The 17,637-nt window shown below is 44.0% G+C and overlaps 1 protein-coding gene across 3 annotated transcripts in view; it reads right to left on the bottom strand.

Moving 5' to 3' along the window:
* Window positions 1-10,116: 10,116 nt before the first annotated feature.
* The window catches only part of NAIP (NLR family apoptosis inhibitory protein), a 683,156-nt gene continuing 675,635 nt past the window's right edge, over window positions 10,117-17,637 (bottom strand). The window contains exons 14-15 of one of the 3 annotated variants that reach the window (XM_069627525.1): window positions 13,439-14,962; window positions 10,117-13,172 (exon numbers count right to left, since the gene is read on the bottom strand). In XM_069627525.1, coding sequence (XP_069483626.1) covers window positions 14,598-14,962 — 365 coding nt within the window. In that variant the 3' untranslated portion in view covers window positions 10,117-13,172; window positions 13,439-14,597. Of the gene's footprint in view, window positions 13,213-13,438; window positions 14,963-17,637 lie in introns of those variants that run through there. The other 2 variants (XM_069627526.1, XM_069627527.1) reach the window with 2 other exon arrangements.

Below are 17,637 nucleotides of genomic sequence, written 5' to 3'. Positions count from 1 at the left end.
CCACAGAAACTTCAACATGTGAACAAACTAAGGGACCTAGCATATGTGCTCGCAAAGAGAAGAATTGCCATGGGGTGGAAGACATGCCATGGGACACGATTAGAGGTGTGGTGGAAAGATCTGCAGAAATGGGCGGAGGCGGAAACCATGGTATGGCTAGAAGCTAGCAGTGCCGGAGGGGAGGAGGAAGCAGAGACCCTGATGGCCTGGAAATGACTAATAGTGGAGTTGTTTGGAACAATACAGTATCCATCGGAATCTATGGAGGGGGAGACCCTACTATAGGATGTGAGAACAAATATGAGAAGTGGTAGGCTCAGAATGGGGGGAGGGATAAGGGGAGCAGTTAAAATGATCAATTAATATCCTTTGGCAATGCTATCAATATACTGCAAGTTTGGTTTGTATTATTTGTTTGAATAAACTCAATAAAAATTGTTTTAAAACAAAAAACAAAAAAAACATTATCCCACACTCTTTTTGTAACAGTGGTAAGGATTGCCAATAGTTTTTTTCTCCAACATAGGCCCTTTTTATTTGACAAGACACCACTAGAACTGCCTTATTATTATTCGATGGTCGTAACTTTGGTCGCATTTTTGATTCAGATTTAGATTAGTCGTTTATCTCACCCAGTATTAAAATTCAATAAACACCCTTGAACTGTGATCACTTGTGTCTGTCTTTACTGTTGTCACCATGAGTTCTTTACAATCCCGAGGTATGGACGCTCTGCTTTCTTGGTACTTCACCTACATGCCTCGGATGCATAAACATGTTTTGCAGCAAACCGCAAAATACCATAATAAGTACCATCCTATATAGTCTACATGCTTTTTTCTGTTGTAGAGGACGAGAGCCACAATTACATTTGATTCAAGCACACTGAAGCCTGTAGAATTGAATTACTCATTGATTTAAAAGGAGGTGTTGGCTAGCTGGTGGGCCTTTTCTACTTCAGATCTACGATGTGGCATGCAACTTTCACCTTGAGAATCAACTGCAAATATCTAGACCATTTTGTCAGAATTGTACGGGCATTTAAGAAGAGCAATCCAATTCCAAAATGACTGCTGACAGAGCGGGTCGTGTGTGAGCCACTCCGTCCCCTTTGGGCCTGACAAAAGCAAAAAACTGAAAATGCAGATGTAAGTTAAGATGGATATAAGATGCAACTCTCCCCCTGCCCCGTTCCCACTAGGAGAATAGAGTTTGCACAGTGCCATAGCTAGACCCACCCCTGTAAAGCACCCTCGGTGGATTCGATTGAAGTGGGGGCCTGGAAGGAAAGGTGCCGCAAGGGATTCTCCCCAACCCTGCAGGTGGTATTGGATTCACCCCCCCAGGGCGAGAACTAACCGTGGGATTGTGGCTCTAAAAGCAGCTGTGAGGAACGTAAGAGTGGATCGGGGTGAGAAGGAGCTGGCAATTTGCACAAAGCACAGAGACACACCTAACCCCATATGAGGAGCAGAAGACATTGCTGCCAGACAGCTGTGACTGGCAGACATGAGTGGTGGAAGCGGTGCAACAGCGTTGTCAAGGACTACAGATGGAAGTAAGTCCCCTTCCAACTTAACTGAGAGACATATAAGGGGAATTGGAAAAGAACAGGCAGCTTTCATGTTATTGTTGGACATGGGGAAGCAGATGGAAGTACAGTGAAAACAGAAAGGAAGAACCTGAGAACCCCACTGGCAGCGACTGAGTAACTGAACTATAAAAGCCTTGGCAAGCTCCCCCAAAACAAAATACTGCAGTATGCTTAGGCACTGAACCCTGGGAATGCTAAACTGCCCCCCAGGGAAGAGTGGTTTGGCAAAGATCTGTAGGGCACTTGAGGGATGCTATTTCATCAAGGTTCCAGAGTGGACAGTACTGATCTGTGGACAATAGGGGCGCCCAAGTAAAACTAGGTATACAATCTCAGGGAGAGGATAGACTAATATCGGGGAGCGATCTGGATGGAAAGAACACAGCCAAAGCTTACCATATATTCTGATACATACATAAGGGAGCCATTAACTGAAGTGAGACCCACAAGTGTGTGACGGGCGTAGCTTAGGACTCATTTCTCTATGTCCAAAAACAGAGGGAAGGCACCACTGGATGGGTTGAAAAACCTAATGAAAATCAAATACAGCAGTATCAAAACATTGTGGTCCCCCAATATGCCTTCACAGCCCCCTGAAGGGGAGGAAGAATCTAAGAAGCAACGACAGTCCAGTGGGGAACCAGGGAAGATATCGATGCAAAAAGAGGACTTTCAAATCTGCTTCAAAGAATTTCAAGAATATTTCATGGAAACATTTCAGGCCCAATTAAAATTAGAACTGAAACAATTGCTACAGGAAGTGAAGAGGGAGGTAGCTAAATTGGAGGAGCGGTAGACATAACTGAAAGAGCTCTTCAAGAAGTAACAGACGATACAAGAAAGAATGCTGAAGTTCTAGAACAACTCTCCATATTGACTCACAAGTATAGTGCTATTCCTAGTGCAAAAACAGGTAAAATATAAATGGACATTTCTTCTTGGGTGGCTTTTCAAGTGGGAAGATAGACAGAATTGAATTGCCACTTGTGAGGAAGGCATGCACATCCTACAGATCCAGGAGGAAGAAGATATGCCTTCAAACACTGACAGGATGTCGGGTTGGCAAAAGAAGAAGATCTGGAAACCTTGGGAATGGAAGCCGACTACAAAGGCGACAGAGTCTGGAAAATGAGGTCGCTCATCAAAACAATTGATCTCTTGAAAGATTAAAAAAGGGGGGACTCTAACAGATGGAACTGACCCAGGTCAGGAATGCTCTAACGAAGCAGCGGAAATCACACATGCGTGCAAGTAAGATGGAGGTCCTGGGAGTCCACTAGGAGATGGTCGTTGGCTTGGAATCTAAGAGTGGGGTATAGGACTCCCCGCAATAAATCTCTGGGTGGCGTAGGGGACCAATGGCTTCGAGCACTTTGCTCAAGTGAGCTTAGGAACTTTGCCCCACCCCCCAGGGAATGGGGGAAAATTGGGGGAGGGGAAAGAGGGGAGTAGGGGTTTTTTGGTTGGGGGGAAATTGGGGGCAATTTATTGAGCAGGATCTGTCACATAAATCTGGGGGCAAGATGACACGAACACGACGAAAGAATGGGGGTGAAAAGATTAGTGAGTTCTGTGAGGCTATGGAATTGGAATCAAGGATATACAAATATTATCTCACACCGTTGGGTGTATGAACTCACCGATTAAAAAGAAAAAAATAGAGGGATCAATGAAGGGGGTAAATCATGATATACTAATGTTTCAAGAAACGCATATAAGAAAAAAAGATAAAGGGAAAATTAGAATAAGCGATTATTCTCAGTTGCATCAGGTAAATGCAGAGGATAAAAGAGCAGGGGTTCTTATTGTAATAAGCGACAAACTAACAGTGAATATGCTTGATAGTAAAGCTGACTCAGCAGGACAATTACTCTCTGTCAATATCAAACTGGGGACCCATAGATCTACACTAGCGACAATATACGCTCCAAATAAGGGGCAAGACGGTTTCTTGAGGGATGCACTCAGAGGACTTCGCCTAGGGAGACATTATATTAACCAATGATTTTAACATGGCCTGGGCCCCGCAATTAAATAGGAGCTCTTTGGCGGCTCGGCACATACTTGCGCCATCCAAAGTGCTTAAACAAAAAATCACAACCCTGGCCCTACATGACGTATGGTGAGTAATTAAGGGACAGGCACAAGGCTATACGTATTATTCACACATGCATATATCAATGTCAATGATTGACTACATGTGGCTTGCAACCCGCCTAGTGGGAAATGTAAAAGCTATAGAGCTGGCGTCCATCTCCCTCTCAGATCATACGGCTCTGATAATGCAGTTAGGGGTTGAAGGGCTGCTGGGTGGAATGGGGAAATGGCATTTTCCGTTACAGTTGACCTTATCCCGGGTAAATTGATACAAGATAACATTGATGACTACTTTACAATGAACGACAACCATGATGTGTCCCTGAGTATGGTATGGGGCGCATTTAAGGCAGTATTAAGGGGGAATTTAATGGCCTTAAAAGCAAATTGAGATAAACTTTGGCGTAAGGGGGAGGAGGAATTAGAAGTTAAAATAAGAGAGATCCTGAATGAGATAACCAAAGGCACCTCAAGGCGTTTGCAAAAAGCTTTAATACACGTGCAGGGCCAATTAGAAATGCTCCATACAAAACAAGCCGAAAAGGTGTTATTATTCACCAAACAATATTATTACATAAAAGCCAACAAAGCGGATACATTCTTAGCTAGATAGTTGAAAGATACAGATCGATCCTGTACGATTCTGAGAAAATGAAAGGGCGCTCAGGTGACTATATAACAACTAATGAGGGCATCCAAAGGGTGTTTAGTGAATATTACACAGCTTTGTATGCCACAGATAATCCGGAATCTGAGCAATAAGAGGCCTATTTGAATAAGATGAATCTGTCAAGTATCACAGAGGAGGAGAGGAAAAGGCTAGAGGACGAAATTCAGGTTGAGGAGTTAATAGCAGCAATACGATCCCTACCCAGAAATAAAACTCCGGGACCGGACGGGTTTCCTGCAGGTTTTTATGTTAAATATATTGAAATATTAGCGCTGCATCTTACAAAACTGTTCAAGTTCTTTAGAACGAAGGAAACAATTACGAATTCTATGAATGAAGCCCAATTAGTGGTGTTTTCTAAAGCAGGTAAGGACATATCGCTCCCGGGGTCGTATAGATCAATAGCGTTGATTAATATTGATGCCAAAATTTACACTAAAATATTGGTGAACCGGCTGAAGGACCTCCTGCCGAATTTGATAGGACCCGATCAATCAGGCTTCATCTCATTTCGACAGACTCACTGTCATGGGACAAGACAGTAAACACTGTGTACTAGGTCCTAATGGGGGCCACAGATTAATGTCCGCCAGTAAACTAAAGAAACATGCAGGCAGAAAAATAATCCAACCTTATGAAAGGCTTCTATGTCCTTCTTGCAGAAGAAATGGCCTACAAACTACATTTCCCAGGTATACCAGGGCCAAGAACTACTTAATCAAGCCCACATCCCAGTGATCTTCCACCCAGGCCCCTCTCCTGCTAAAGATAAGTACCGCCCACCTCAGGGAGCCCAAGCAGCACGGGGGAAAGTGTGCAACGCTGCAAGGCAGCGAAAGGAAGCAAGCAAATCCTGACGAAGCAGCAAGGGGCATATGCAGGGGGCACTGCCCAGGGTTCGCGCGTCCCCCTGCTCCAGAAAAGCTAAGTTCATTGCGCCTGCATTTTCAGCGCCATGGTGTCTGCGAAGGCAACCTTGAACCACGCGCAAAAACTAGTGGGCGGCAGTGCAAGAACAGTGCATGTGTTTAACATACTAATTACTACACACAAAAAGGACCAACAACAGGGTCTCAGACCTGAGTGTACCCTTATATGTTAACACAATGAAAAACTCAGATTGATCAATTCTGTGGGGATATTTTAATAAAAATGTTTCATTTTTGTTTTTTAGGTTCGCCCTCGAGTGAGGTACTTAGAGTTTCTTAAAAAGCTGCTTCATAGATGAAAAAAGATGATTTTATTGGGTTATTGGTTTATTGATCTATTCCTGATATTTGGAGCCATAAAAAGGCTTTTTATGGCTCCAAATATCAGGAATAGTCCCAGACGAGGAATCAATCAGTTCACAACTCGCCGGACTCCCTGATCTACGATCTCCCATAAAACAGACGGGAACTCCTAAAACATTTCCAGACTGAATTCTGAGAAAACAATGATAAATACCAGAACAGAAGAGGAATATGGGATATTTCAACCCTGAAGCAAAACCGAAAAAAACTGGACGCTACCTTTAAGACAAATGAACAACAGTACACAATAGAAATACGTCTATTTGTGCTGTCTTTTTTAACATCCTGTGGATAGAGAAACCCAATAAAATCATCTTTTTTCATCTATGAAGCAGCTCTAAGTACCTCACTCGAGGGTGAAACTAAAAAACAAAAATTAAACATTTTTATTAAAATATCCCCACAGAATTGATCAACCTGAGTTTTTCATTGTGTTACCATACTAATTAGCCATGTGCCACGATTCAGGAAACGATCGCATTTAACGTCACGCGGTTTTCAGAATAACCGCCACCTGTCACGTGCGACTGACAGCACAATCGTTGCCATGTTTAGGCTCATTATTCAGAGACCTCCACCCCCATCAAGAAGCCTTTTGCAGAGCCATGCGCGAAATTCAGGTTGAGGAGTTAATAGCAGCAATACGATCCCTACCCAGAAATAAAACTCCGGGACCGGACGGGTTTCCTGCAGGTTTTTATGTTAAATATATTGAAACATTAGCGCTGCATCTTACAAAACTGTTCAAGTTCTTTAGAACGAAGGAAACAATTACGAATTCTATGAATGAAGCCCAATTAGTGGTGTTTTCTAAAGCAGGTAAGGACATATCGCTCCCGGGGTCGTATAGATCAATATGCGCGGCCATAGATCCGCATGTGTTGGGCACAATCCAGAACAATTGGATGTGCTTAACACATAGGCGGATAGCGACCCTATAGAGCACTCAGAAGGGTGTAACTAACCATTTGCATGAACAGAACCTGTGAATGCTATGTGTGTGAAGAAACGCACAGATTAGTAACTCCTACTCTCTTTGCAGCAATAATACTGATCCAGACTCCGGATCAGAGAGTGCGCAGACAGGAGGCCAGCACTCTCCCCAGAGATGAGTCTCTTTCTGGCTCTTAAGCCTTGTTGTGTGGGTGTGGGGGAATTGTGCATGCTAAGGTTTAAATGTATGCCTTGTTGTGTCACCCTATGTTCCCTTACCTGTCCACTTCCCCTCCCTTAGTCCTCTTACCGGTTACCCTCGCTACCTGAACCCATCCAACCATCATGATCCTAACCATCTTTCCCCGCCAGGGTCTCTGAGGTTTGTGTAAGCTTTAACTTGCAGGCGCCCAGACCATGGAGGGGTTGAATGGTTCGTGCCACTCCTGAGCCTGGAAACTGAAGCTGTGACACTCAGGATCATGTCCGTTGATTATGCCACCTGTTGGAAAAAACGGCTATGACTCAAACGCCAGCACTCTTGGTGTCGCTCAATTCCGAAAAGCATTTGACAGAGTTGAATGGCCCTTTCTGTTCTGTACTTTGGAACATATGGGGTTCGGCAAAGGATTCCTTCAGATGGTCTGAGCAAATTACTGCTCCCCTGAAGATCAGAATAGCGATTAATGGGACTCTTTCTGACAACGTCGCTTTACTACGAGGTACCTAACAGGGATGCTCCCTATCCCCATTACTTTCACTGTATTTATTTGGAACCCCTTCTAGCTAGGATAAAAGATAAACAACAAATAAAGGGAATTAAGATGGTGGGGGAGGAACATAAAATAATGGCGTTTGCAGATGACATGCTTATAGTAGTAAATGAACCAGAAATGTCTCTACCGGCGCTGATGACTGAATTGGTGGAGTTTGGAGAGGTCTCATGGCATAAAATTAATATGTCAAAATCGGAAATATTGAATTTGTCAGTTAGCCCAGATACAGTGGAACGCTTATGGATCCCAACTCAATTAGCAGTTCCAGAGAAGGGTATAACGTACCTAGGGGTAGTCCTTACCAACACACTAGGACAAATATATGTGGCCAACTATCCGCAACTACTCACCAGGGTGAAAAAGGATTTACTAAAGTGGAACCCAGTAGTGATCTCCTGGAATGGGAGAATGACCGTGGTAAAAATTGTGATCTTACCAAGAATTTTGTATTACTTCCAAGCCCTCCCACTTCACGTCATGAAAACCTTTTTTTAGCACCCTTCTGAAACTTATCACAGCATATATCTGGTAGAACAAACCAGCTAGGATAGTGATGTCCACTCTCACAGCCGCAAGAGACCACGGAGGGATGGGACTTCCGCATTTCTACAGGTATTACGAGGCAGCACAATTAAGGGCCATAAAAGAATGGTTTGTGGTATGGGACAGAAAATATGGACCAGGCAGGATGCGGCAGTAGCGGGCACCCCCCTTCCCAGGTTGCTGTGGTTGAATCATGACCAGACCCTTTAATGTAAAAATGTGTGAAATAGTGGGGACAGAAACCAGGGTGTGGGACAAAGCAAATAAAGTAGAGATTCTTTCACCAGCTCCCTCTACGTTTCTTCTGTTGTTTCAGAACCTAGAATTCCCGCCTGGGTTGGAACCCAGGGCATTCAAAGCTTGGAAAGATGCGGGGTGCACGAAAGTCTGTGACATGTATCAGGGTCACGTCCTTAGAATGTTTGAGGATTGTAAAAGGGATTTGGGGTTGAGGGAGACGGACAGCTTTCGCTTCAACCAAATGCGACATTGGTTATCATCCCCTAGGATTAAATAGGCGGTTTGCGTGCCCATTGACCTCTTTCGAAAAAAAACATTAAAACATACTCCGGTGAAAGGACAATAATCTAGAGTCTATATAAAATACTCAGCAAGGGCACTACAATTGTACATTGGAAATATATTTTAAAAATGGGAAATTCCGTTAGGTAGCCCCATACCAATAGAAAAGTGGGACTTACTCTGGAATGCGATACCAAAACTAACACGATCCATTCAAACGAGAGAAATGTGGTACAAAATTATGTTCCAATAGCACTACACTGCCGACAGAATGCACACAATGTACCCCACTACATCGGCCCTATGCTGGAGAGGGAGCAGAAATGAAGGAGATTGGCAACATATTTGCTGGGAATGCCCAATAATTAGACCTTTTTGCGTAGGGATTCAGGAATAATTGGATAAAATCTTTCCGACCAAAAACCTTAAAGATGAAAGGCTCTGCGGGCTGTGGGATCCGAAACAGCAGGCACTCTCCAAAAGGCAGAAGCATAGTTTTGTTACTACTTATGGCAGCGTGGTTAGTGGTGGCCCCGAAATGGAAACAAAAACAAGGGCCTGCGAACTTTGACTGGTTACAGAAGGTTTGGAGTTTCATATCAATGGAATGGGCAACTCATACGGTTCAAATGGACCGAGCGACTTTCAAACGTAATTGAGAGGAAGTGTTGAACTATCTTCAGAATGACTATATGCTCTAATGGTGCCCTCATAAAATATGCATTATGGACAGTATATGATCGGAATTAATACTTTAACATTGGACTAAGTACGACAGGCTCCAGAGGGCTAGGGGGGAGTTTGAATGATGTATGTTTAAGGTTGTTATGAAAAGTTCAATAAAAATATGTTTTAAAAAAGAAGAGCAATCCGAGAATACGGCAATGGTCAGCCCAACTGCAAGAGTTGGATGGAATATGTGCCAGGAGTAAAAGAACATCACAGCTGACTGTCAAGTTACCAGCAGAGTGGGAGATCACGGCAAGCTAGGTGAAAAGGAGGCTTTTGATGTTTACTGTGGTGATACTATGTTCAAATAGGAGCTAGACAATCCTGCATTCAAAATTGGAGCTCCACTTCAGTCAAGCCTCTCAGGTTGATTTGCCCACGGACTAATATGCAGTAGAGATATTTATATACCTCACAACGACTATTGCCAATGAACATTTATTACCAAATAAAATATATACTGTATTTAAGGTCATTAAATAAACATTTATCAAAGTGGATAACCTAAGGGCATTATATGGAGTTAGAGCAAATTGTTGTTTTTTTAAAAGGCAAACTGATTCCAAATATATTGTGATGTAGCAGTGTGATTTACAAATTGTCACTTCTATTTGCACGTGTTTATTTTCACCCATGTGCAAACTGCAGACTTTGTCCTTGTGAAGTAAATTCAAGATGCATGCATTTGTTGTGTCATGGTCTTTTTGGTTGTATGTATTGGTGCTGCCTTGCAATTTAGTGTATGTACTGCATAGAAAAACGACCGCTGCCTTGAGAACATATGTTATGTAATCAGTAGAAGACATGATTACAGGTTGTAATCAGTTTATTATATTTGCAATGCTTTCACAGTAAGTGAAATGGGCTTTGTAAGAAGCTTTGTGTCAAGTAGCTGCTTGTTTCAATTCTTGAAAAGCAACTGGTAGAAATTGGGTGGAACAAAACACGCAGACAAATTAATTGGGTTAACAGCTTTTATTTTGGAGTAAACAAAAAACGGGGTGGAGAAGCAGGTAAAAGAAAAGGGCGTTACAATCAGAAATTGCCTATTTGGCAAAGTGTAGGATCCTGTCCCAAAAATAAGTGTTTGCCCATAACTATAGGTTATGCTACCCTATGTGGAGTAATGTGTAGGTATGCGTATAGATAATCCCCACGTCTCTTAGGGGTGGTTATAACTCTTATTTCCTATGCTTGGGTCACCTGGTATCCCTGGTTTAGGATTCCTGCAAAGCTCATATTTCTAACTTACAAGTTCGAAGGTTGCAGTTTTAATTATTTCATCCTCGGGATTTCTCCTTCAACCAATCCTCACGACACTCAAGTGATTTTCAAAAAACAAGTTCCAAGACCTCTAAACATGCAGATACAGTTGTCGACTTACCAAATATGTGAATAAATCCAATAGGAATCCAAAACAAAGGTCAGATTTCCCCAAAAAGTGTCGGCCTCCCAGTCTCCGCGGAGTTCCAAACAAACAAAATACCACAAGCGTCTTCAAGAAAAAACTGTTTCTCTAGCTCGGCCAAATGGATGTACATTCATTCCCAAATTGCCAGTCATGAAATACTGCTCTGGATCAATTCCAATCAATTCCGGATTCAAAGTCAGTCAGACAATTGCGTTACCCTTCCTACGGTGAACAAAATTGTGGAGGAAGCATGCTCTATTTCATAACATCCACAAGACAGACAAAACACCAAACATAAAATATCTATTCCCAGGAACTAACAGAAAACACAGCTGCACATGATGTTCAAACTTCTACTTCATCTCATCGATAAGTGGATCAAAGCCAGCTGCAAAACTCTGCAGACTAAACCCTCTGTTCCATATTATCAGTCAGCATTAGTGAAGTCCCGCGTTATGGGTGCCAAGGGGGTGCAACAATTCAACAAAAAATAGTTACAAATTCTTTTGATGAAAAGTGTCTGGATGGAAGGTCAACTTTAATTCGGTTAAGGGTGCTTATTTTGGTAGGACCGCCTCCCCCATCTAGATAATTGTAAAGATACAGTAATTGATACCTCTCTCCCAGCTCACAGTTCTTCTTATGACTCTGACTGCTCGCCAGCCTTTGAGACAAGACACCCAGCAGGCTCTCTACTTTAGTATTTCCAGTCTACAGTTTAGCCCATTTGGCTCAGCCCCATCCTGTTCTCTAGCCCTTTCAATGTGTGGCCTTTGTGGCTTGGCCACCCAGGTCATTCACTCTATCGCTCCTCTGACACTCTGCAACGCTCGCCTAATGCCCTCACGGTCAAGAGGAATCTGACTCATTTTACAGTTAGTCTTTGGCACTCATTAAGAGTTCTGGTCGGTGGGTCTGTTTCCCCATTTGTTAAGGTGGTCCTAATTTCAGGTATTGTGACTGTGCTGATAATCTAATTCGGCCCCTGTCTAGTCTCCATGGCCAGAGATCTCATCAAGACTATCGACCATCTTGGTAACAGGCAGCGGTGTCAATAGGCAGAGTACTCCAATGTTCTCACTGGAAAGGCACAAGCAAGTTTGTTCTCTCACATTTAGCATAGTTGTTCCCTTTTGCTGAATATTTGTCATTGTGAGTATCTCTGTGGTTCAAGATGTGGTTGCAGTGGTCTGTTCAGTACAAAGGCCTGCTTTTTTGGGTTTCATCGTCCTAATCTAATTTCCCTCATGGGACGGCGGGATTGGCTAACATTCAGAACTACTCATGAGATATACTATCTTTTGGGGGACAATGCAGCTCTTTCCATGCAGAGTTGTTTGTGGGGCATGTAATTATATAACTAAGAGCAGAGAGGGGGCGCACTGGAGGAGCCCCCATACATCACCTCTATGTATTGCATTGGGTAGCAGATGGCTTCCCGTCTCCCAGATTCTCGCTGTCTCCCTCAATGGGCATTCATAGGGTCACCTTGCCACACACACACCAACAGCTAATAATGGCAGGTGCTAAAGGTAAATCAATGCAGTAAGGCAGTGGGGATAAAGTAGGAGTTTTGTAAGTGAGGAATGAATGGTGGTTTGAAAGAAGTGAGGCCATCCAATCACAGGGAATCGGAGCAGACTGTAAATCAAGACACAGTACTTATGTGCTGCTAATCACATACTTTAGTTGCTCTACAAACATGTGAACAGATATTGTGGTTCTCACATGTTCAGTAACAAGAAAGATAAGCCACATAATGCCACAATCCTAGCAATTGAATGTGCTAAGGAACCTTTGTCAAAGGTGGTTTCGGGTGTGATGGCTCAGTTGAAAGAGAGGACGACAGGCAAAAAGAGCACTGCATCAAGCAGTATCGCCCCCACTCACCCAAATATCAGATTCTTTAATTGAAATCACGATTCACTCTGTGAAGCAGCATAGACTCCTTCTCTTGGACTAGAGGATTAGGTCAGTGGTGGGGTCTGGAAAGCTGTGCCACCAGATGTGCAGCAGTCCTATTCTATGTCTCTGGAGTATACCATTGACCGTACACAATTTGAAATGCTGGGAGCAACCTAATCACATTGGGAGTGAATGAGAAGATGGAGATGCAGCATAAAGGTACGATGGTCTTCAATGAAGGTACCTCGAATACAAGGATTTTAACTGGTCAAAGACTTGTACACATAATCAATATTCACCAGTCCAACACCAGATTTAAAACGAGCATTGGCAATACCAACGGTTTGGGCTTATGTGTAGTCATGGGAAAGGAACTTGCTAGGCGGTGCTGTAGTGGTATGAGCTGGCCATTGATGGAAGTAGATGCAAAATGGTGCAAGTACCTGGGCATCTAATAGCAGTGCCTGGCACATGTCTAATACGTATACACAAGCCAAAACTGTTGGCTTTACCAATGCTTGTATTAATACTGCTCAGGTCAAAACCGGTCAAGCAGGAGGGCATGCACGGCTCAGGACAAAGAACACCCACCTGGAGCCGATGGGTCCCCTCTGCAGTGGCTTTACAGAAGGCGGCAGAGAGAAGCAAAAGAGAGACAGACCCTCTAGTGGGGCGCTGTGAAGCAAAAGAGAGACAGAACCTCGAGCGGGATGCTGTGAAGCAAAAGAGAGAGAGAGAACCTCTAGCGGGGCGCTGTGAAGCAAAAGAGAGACAGAACCTTTAGCGGGACGCTGTGAAGCAAAAGAGAGAGAGAACCTCTAGCGGGACGCTGTGAAGCAAAAGAGAGACAGAACCTCTAGCGGGACGCTGTGAAGCAAAAGAGAGACAGAACCTCTAGCGGGACGCTGTGAAGCAAAAGAGAGAGAACCTCTAGCGGGGCGCTGTGAAGCAAAAGAGAGACAGCACCTCGAGCGGGATGCTGTGAAGCAAAAGAGAGAGAGAACCTCTAGCGGGACGCTGTGAAGCAAAAGAGAGAGAGAACCTCTAGCGGGGTGCTGTGAAGAAAAAGAGAGAGAGAACCTCTAGCGGGGCACTGTGAAGCAAAAGAGAGAAAGAACCTCTAGCGGGGCGCTGTGAAGCAAAAGTGAGAGAGAACCTCTAGCGGGGTGCTGTGAAGCAAAAGAGAGAGAGAACCTCTAGCGGGACCCTCTAGTGGGGCACTGTGAAGCAAAAGAGAGAGAGAACCTCTAGCGGGACGCTGTGAAGCAAAAGAAAGAGAGAACCTCTAGCGGGGCGCTCTGAAGCAAAAGAGAGAGTGAACCTCTAGCGGGCGCTGTGAAGCAAAAGAGAGAGAGAACCTCTAGCGGGGCGCTGTGAAGCAAAAGAGAGACAGAACCTCTAGCGGGACGCTGTGAAGCAAAAGAGAGAGAGAACCTCTAGCGGGGCGCTGTGAAGCAAGGGAGAGAACCTCTAGCGGGACCCTCTATTGGGGCGCTGTGAAGCAAAAGAGAGAGAGAACCTCTAGCAGGTCGCTGTGAAGCAAAAGAGAGAGAGAACCTCTAGTGGGGTGCTGTGATTATTTTAAGTAAGTTTTGCACATATTGTTTGGAGAAAAATGTGATAAATCTTTAATGCAATCTCAATTTATTTTCATCCAAGCAAAAAGTAAAGACTGAATGCTGAATGTTCCACTTTAGTATAGGGGAGAAGTAAAGGAACGAATGGTAGAGAGACCGAAAAGGGAAGAAGAAATGTATGGCTGGAAAGGGCTCATTTTGCCAAGGGAAACTGCATTATCATCATATAATTTAGGTATTGGTTGAGCACAAACCTCGGTGGGCAACAAGCAAGGGGCAGCGCGTTTGTCTTGGAAGCAAGGCAGAGCAACACAGGTTCAAATCCCGGTCCTGCACTTAAGAGACTGGTCTCAGGTAATATAGCGCATTATAAAAGATTCATTCATAATTCAACCAAGCTTCGGCAACCATACATTTAAAACTATAGGGGGGAAGAACAGGGTGAAGGAAGCGGAGAAACTGGAGCGGGGATCCTGGCAATATAACAAACCTTTTGCAAGACATTTTGACAAATATGCCAATGTTTTGAGTGGTGGACGCTCGAGCACTTACGCCTGTATAATGGGGGGAAACGGCAACAGCCATTGCCAGAGAAAACGCATTCTTTTGGACTGTGGATGCGTTTCTTTCATGGCATTAAACATCTTAATGTCATCTTCGTCAAACAGCCATCCGAGCATGAGGAGGTTCACCAGGGCGGGGAACCTGGAGACGCACTGAACGAAGAGCTTGACGGTTGCTGCGTGGCATTTGAATTGGTGGGTGTACGCCCTGGACAGGATGAGCTCTGCTAAATCGGGCATCTTGTCGACAATTTCGAAAAAAGATCTCCATCCAGATTCACTTATTTCGTGAATAGTCAGAAGCTGCAGAGTTTGGATTTTTTGTAAGTGCCCGTCTCTCGCTGACATTGCTGGAAAAAGAACAGGAGAACGTGAGTTTCACTCTTCGTATGCCAACACTTACTTACATTGCTAATGATACATAATACCAGTACCACACACAGGATAGGTCTATTTAAACATATTCAACGCTAACAAGCATGCACTTAATTCACAATTATGAATAATACAAAAAGCAACTTCCAGTTTTGTCCCAGTCTCGGGAGGGTAGCTCGGGAGCAACGTGCTCGCCTTGGAAGCAAGACGACAGACGCAACCCAGGTGCGAATCCCCGGGTCCGCGCTCTGAAATCTCTGGGAATTAAGCGCGTTATAAATCCCATATCATATCGCAGATAACCTGTGTGTGCCTCGACTTTGGAGCTTTCATGGGTTCACGTGTTTTTAATATTTCCCCATCTTCAGGCTTGTACTACTTGGTATACATATACAAAAGTAGTTAAAGTGAGAGCAAGATTAGTATTCCACCTCCCTCATTTGGGATATTTGGTTCCCTGATAGGCAGGCTAAGCTCCTCCCAATGATGGCATCTAGGAGCTACTAACAAACTGATGTGCAGAAATGTGCTGGAAGAGGTCATGTGCACTGTGTGTAAAGGAAACGTTTATTCTTGCAAAGCGGGCGAGCCCTTGTTTTCTTGTTTTCTCTGTTGTGTTTACATGAATGATGCTCGGCCTTGTAGCGCTATATGAAAGGTTCATGCCAGACTAACTTTTTTATCATATGAATAAATATATATGAGATGGCATCAGCTCTCCACTGCGCCACCTCCAATTCTCTGAGGGTCAGTCAGTTTTCTAAGCAAAGAGTTGAGTGCAGATCTCTTTCTTCGGCTGGGGCCTCCACCTGGAAACAGCCTCCCGGCCTCGCTGAAACTTGAGGAGAACCATCTCTGCCTGATCCATGCACTGGTCACCTGGTCAAGCTCTGAATTCGCGCCCAGGTCCCTGCCTGTCCTGTTGCAATCCCGCACTGCCTCTTGGCTCCTCTGCACTTGTGGTCTGTATCTGTAACCCTACAGTCCCCGCTCTTGCTCTTATTCTCCACCCATTGGCTGCACTTATGAGTACCCACACTTGCCACCCGTTGCCTGCACTCTTGTTTCTCCTTTGTTACTGCACTTCTGCATCCTACCCCACCCTCGGCACTTCTCCTCTCTCCCCTTCCCTGCTCTTGCGTAATCTGAATGACACAAGGCCTAGTAAGATCTGTGTTTTGTCCTACTCTTTTGTTTCTCCCTCCTTGCCTTGTCGCGCCTAGAAACACTTATGTACAGGCACGTTATAAATGCCATATCATATCATTAAGGAGCACCCTGCCCCTGTGTGCGCATTAAAACACACATCATACACAGTGACACATGATGTACAGTGGAGGCTGGTACATTTCTGAACTTAAGAGGCTTAAATGTTTGTGCCAATTAGACAGGATCAACAGAGCACAGTGAGGGAGCCCAAACCAAACAAGGGTTGCTTGAGGGGGGTTTTCACTCCCAAGAAAATTTTGAAACATTGGGTTAAAAGTATGCACTTTAGAGCACTTTCTTTGCAAAATTGGGTAGAAATCCATACCGTTTGCAAGTGGTTTTCGATGGAAGCACATGGAAATTCCCAATAGTTGCAAATCACACATTGTGCATAGGAACATTTTCCAATACATTTCATGCCGCCTTTCCACGCGAGATATGCTAGTATAAAAATATATTCATGCTGGTTGTTCTAATTATGTAGATGCAGGCTGCATCAATATTTACCATTACCACCATGTACGGATTCCCAACCAGTAAAAATGCCATGCCACAAAAAGTATATCCAGGCTGACTGTGTACCATACGTGTTATTACTGGCTAGATTGGCCTACATTCAAAGTGGGCCAATTTAGCCAAGTAGTATGTTTGGTTTAACCTTGATGCTTAGTCCTGTGCATCAAGGGTAAAGCAAAACGAGCACTGGCAATGCTAACAGTTTGGGCATTCGTGTAGGCATGGGAAAGGCACTTCTGTATTGGTATTAGCTGGCCATTGATAGTGCCAGTGCAAAATGGTTTGAGTACCTGAGCAGCTAATAGCAGTGCCTGGTAAATGCCTAATACTGATACACAAGGCAAAACTGTTGGCCTTGCCAATGCTTATTTTTAAAAGAACTTCAGCGAAAGACACGCAGGGTGTTTTTAAATTGAACGGGCAAAGGCAGACCTGATTAAGACGTTTTTATTACACCAGTTGCGTGTTTACAACTCCAATGAAGTCAGGAACTCTCAGAAGACTCCTTTGAGGAAACACTTGCAGGACATTTAGGGCAAAGTTTGATGGCGAGGCATGTTTAAAGCTAGCTCAAAGACTTCCAGTGAGGAGGTGTTTTGAGTGGGGAGGGCAGGAACTGGGTGAGAATTGCCATAGAGATTAGCACGGCCATGAGAGGTCATTTCACTGTTAGCACCTGCATTCATATCCATACATTTTTAGGTAATTGAAATCGTGATGTGGGGTTAGCACTTGCATGCTACGGGAGTGATTAGAAGGGAAGTGGTGACATCAGACATCTCATTCTCAAAGAAGGCCTTAAGTGTGATGTTTCGGAAATGAAGGCAAGAGTTAGCTGCTTGTAACATTGAAGCTTCACCAGAATAGTCTCATTCAAAATGTGGAAAGATGTTAGGTGCCCCCACACAAGGAAGTTTGCCCCTTC

The sequence above is a fragment of the Ambystoma mexicanum genome, chromosome 6p (genome assembly GCF_040938575.1).
Source record: "Ambystoma mexicanum isolate Mex_15411 chromosome 6p, UKY_AmexF1_1, whole genome shotgun sequence".
NCBI lineage: Eukaryota > Metazoa > Chordata > Amphibia > Caudata > Ambystomatidae > Ambystoma > Ambystoma mexicanum.
This window is presented reverse-complemented; position numbering and strand designations above follow the sequence as displayed.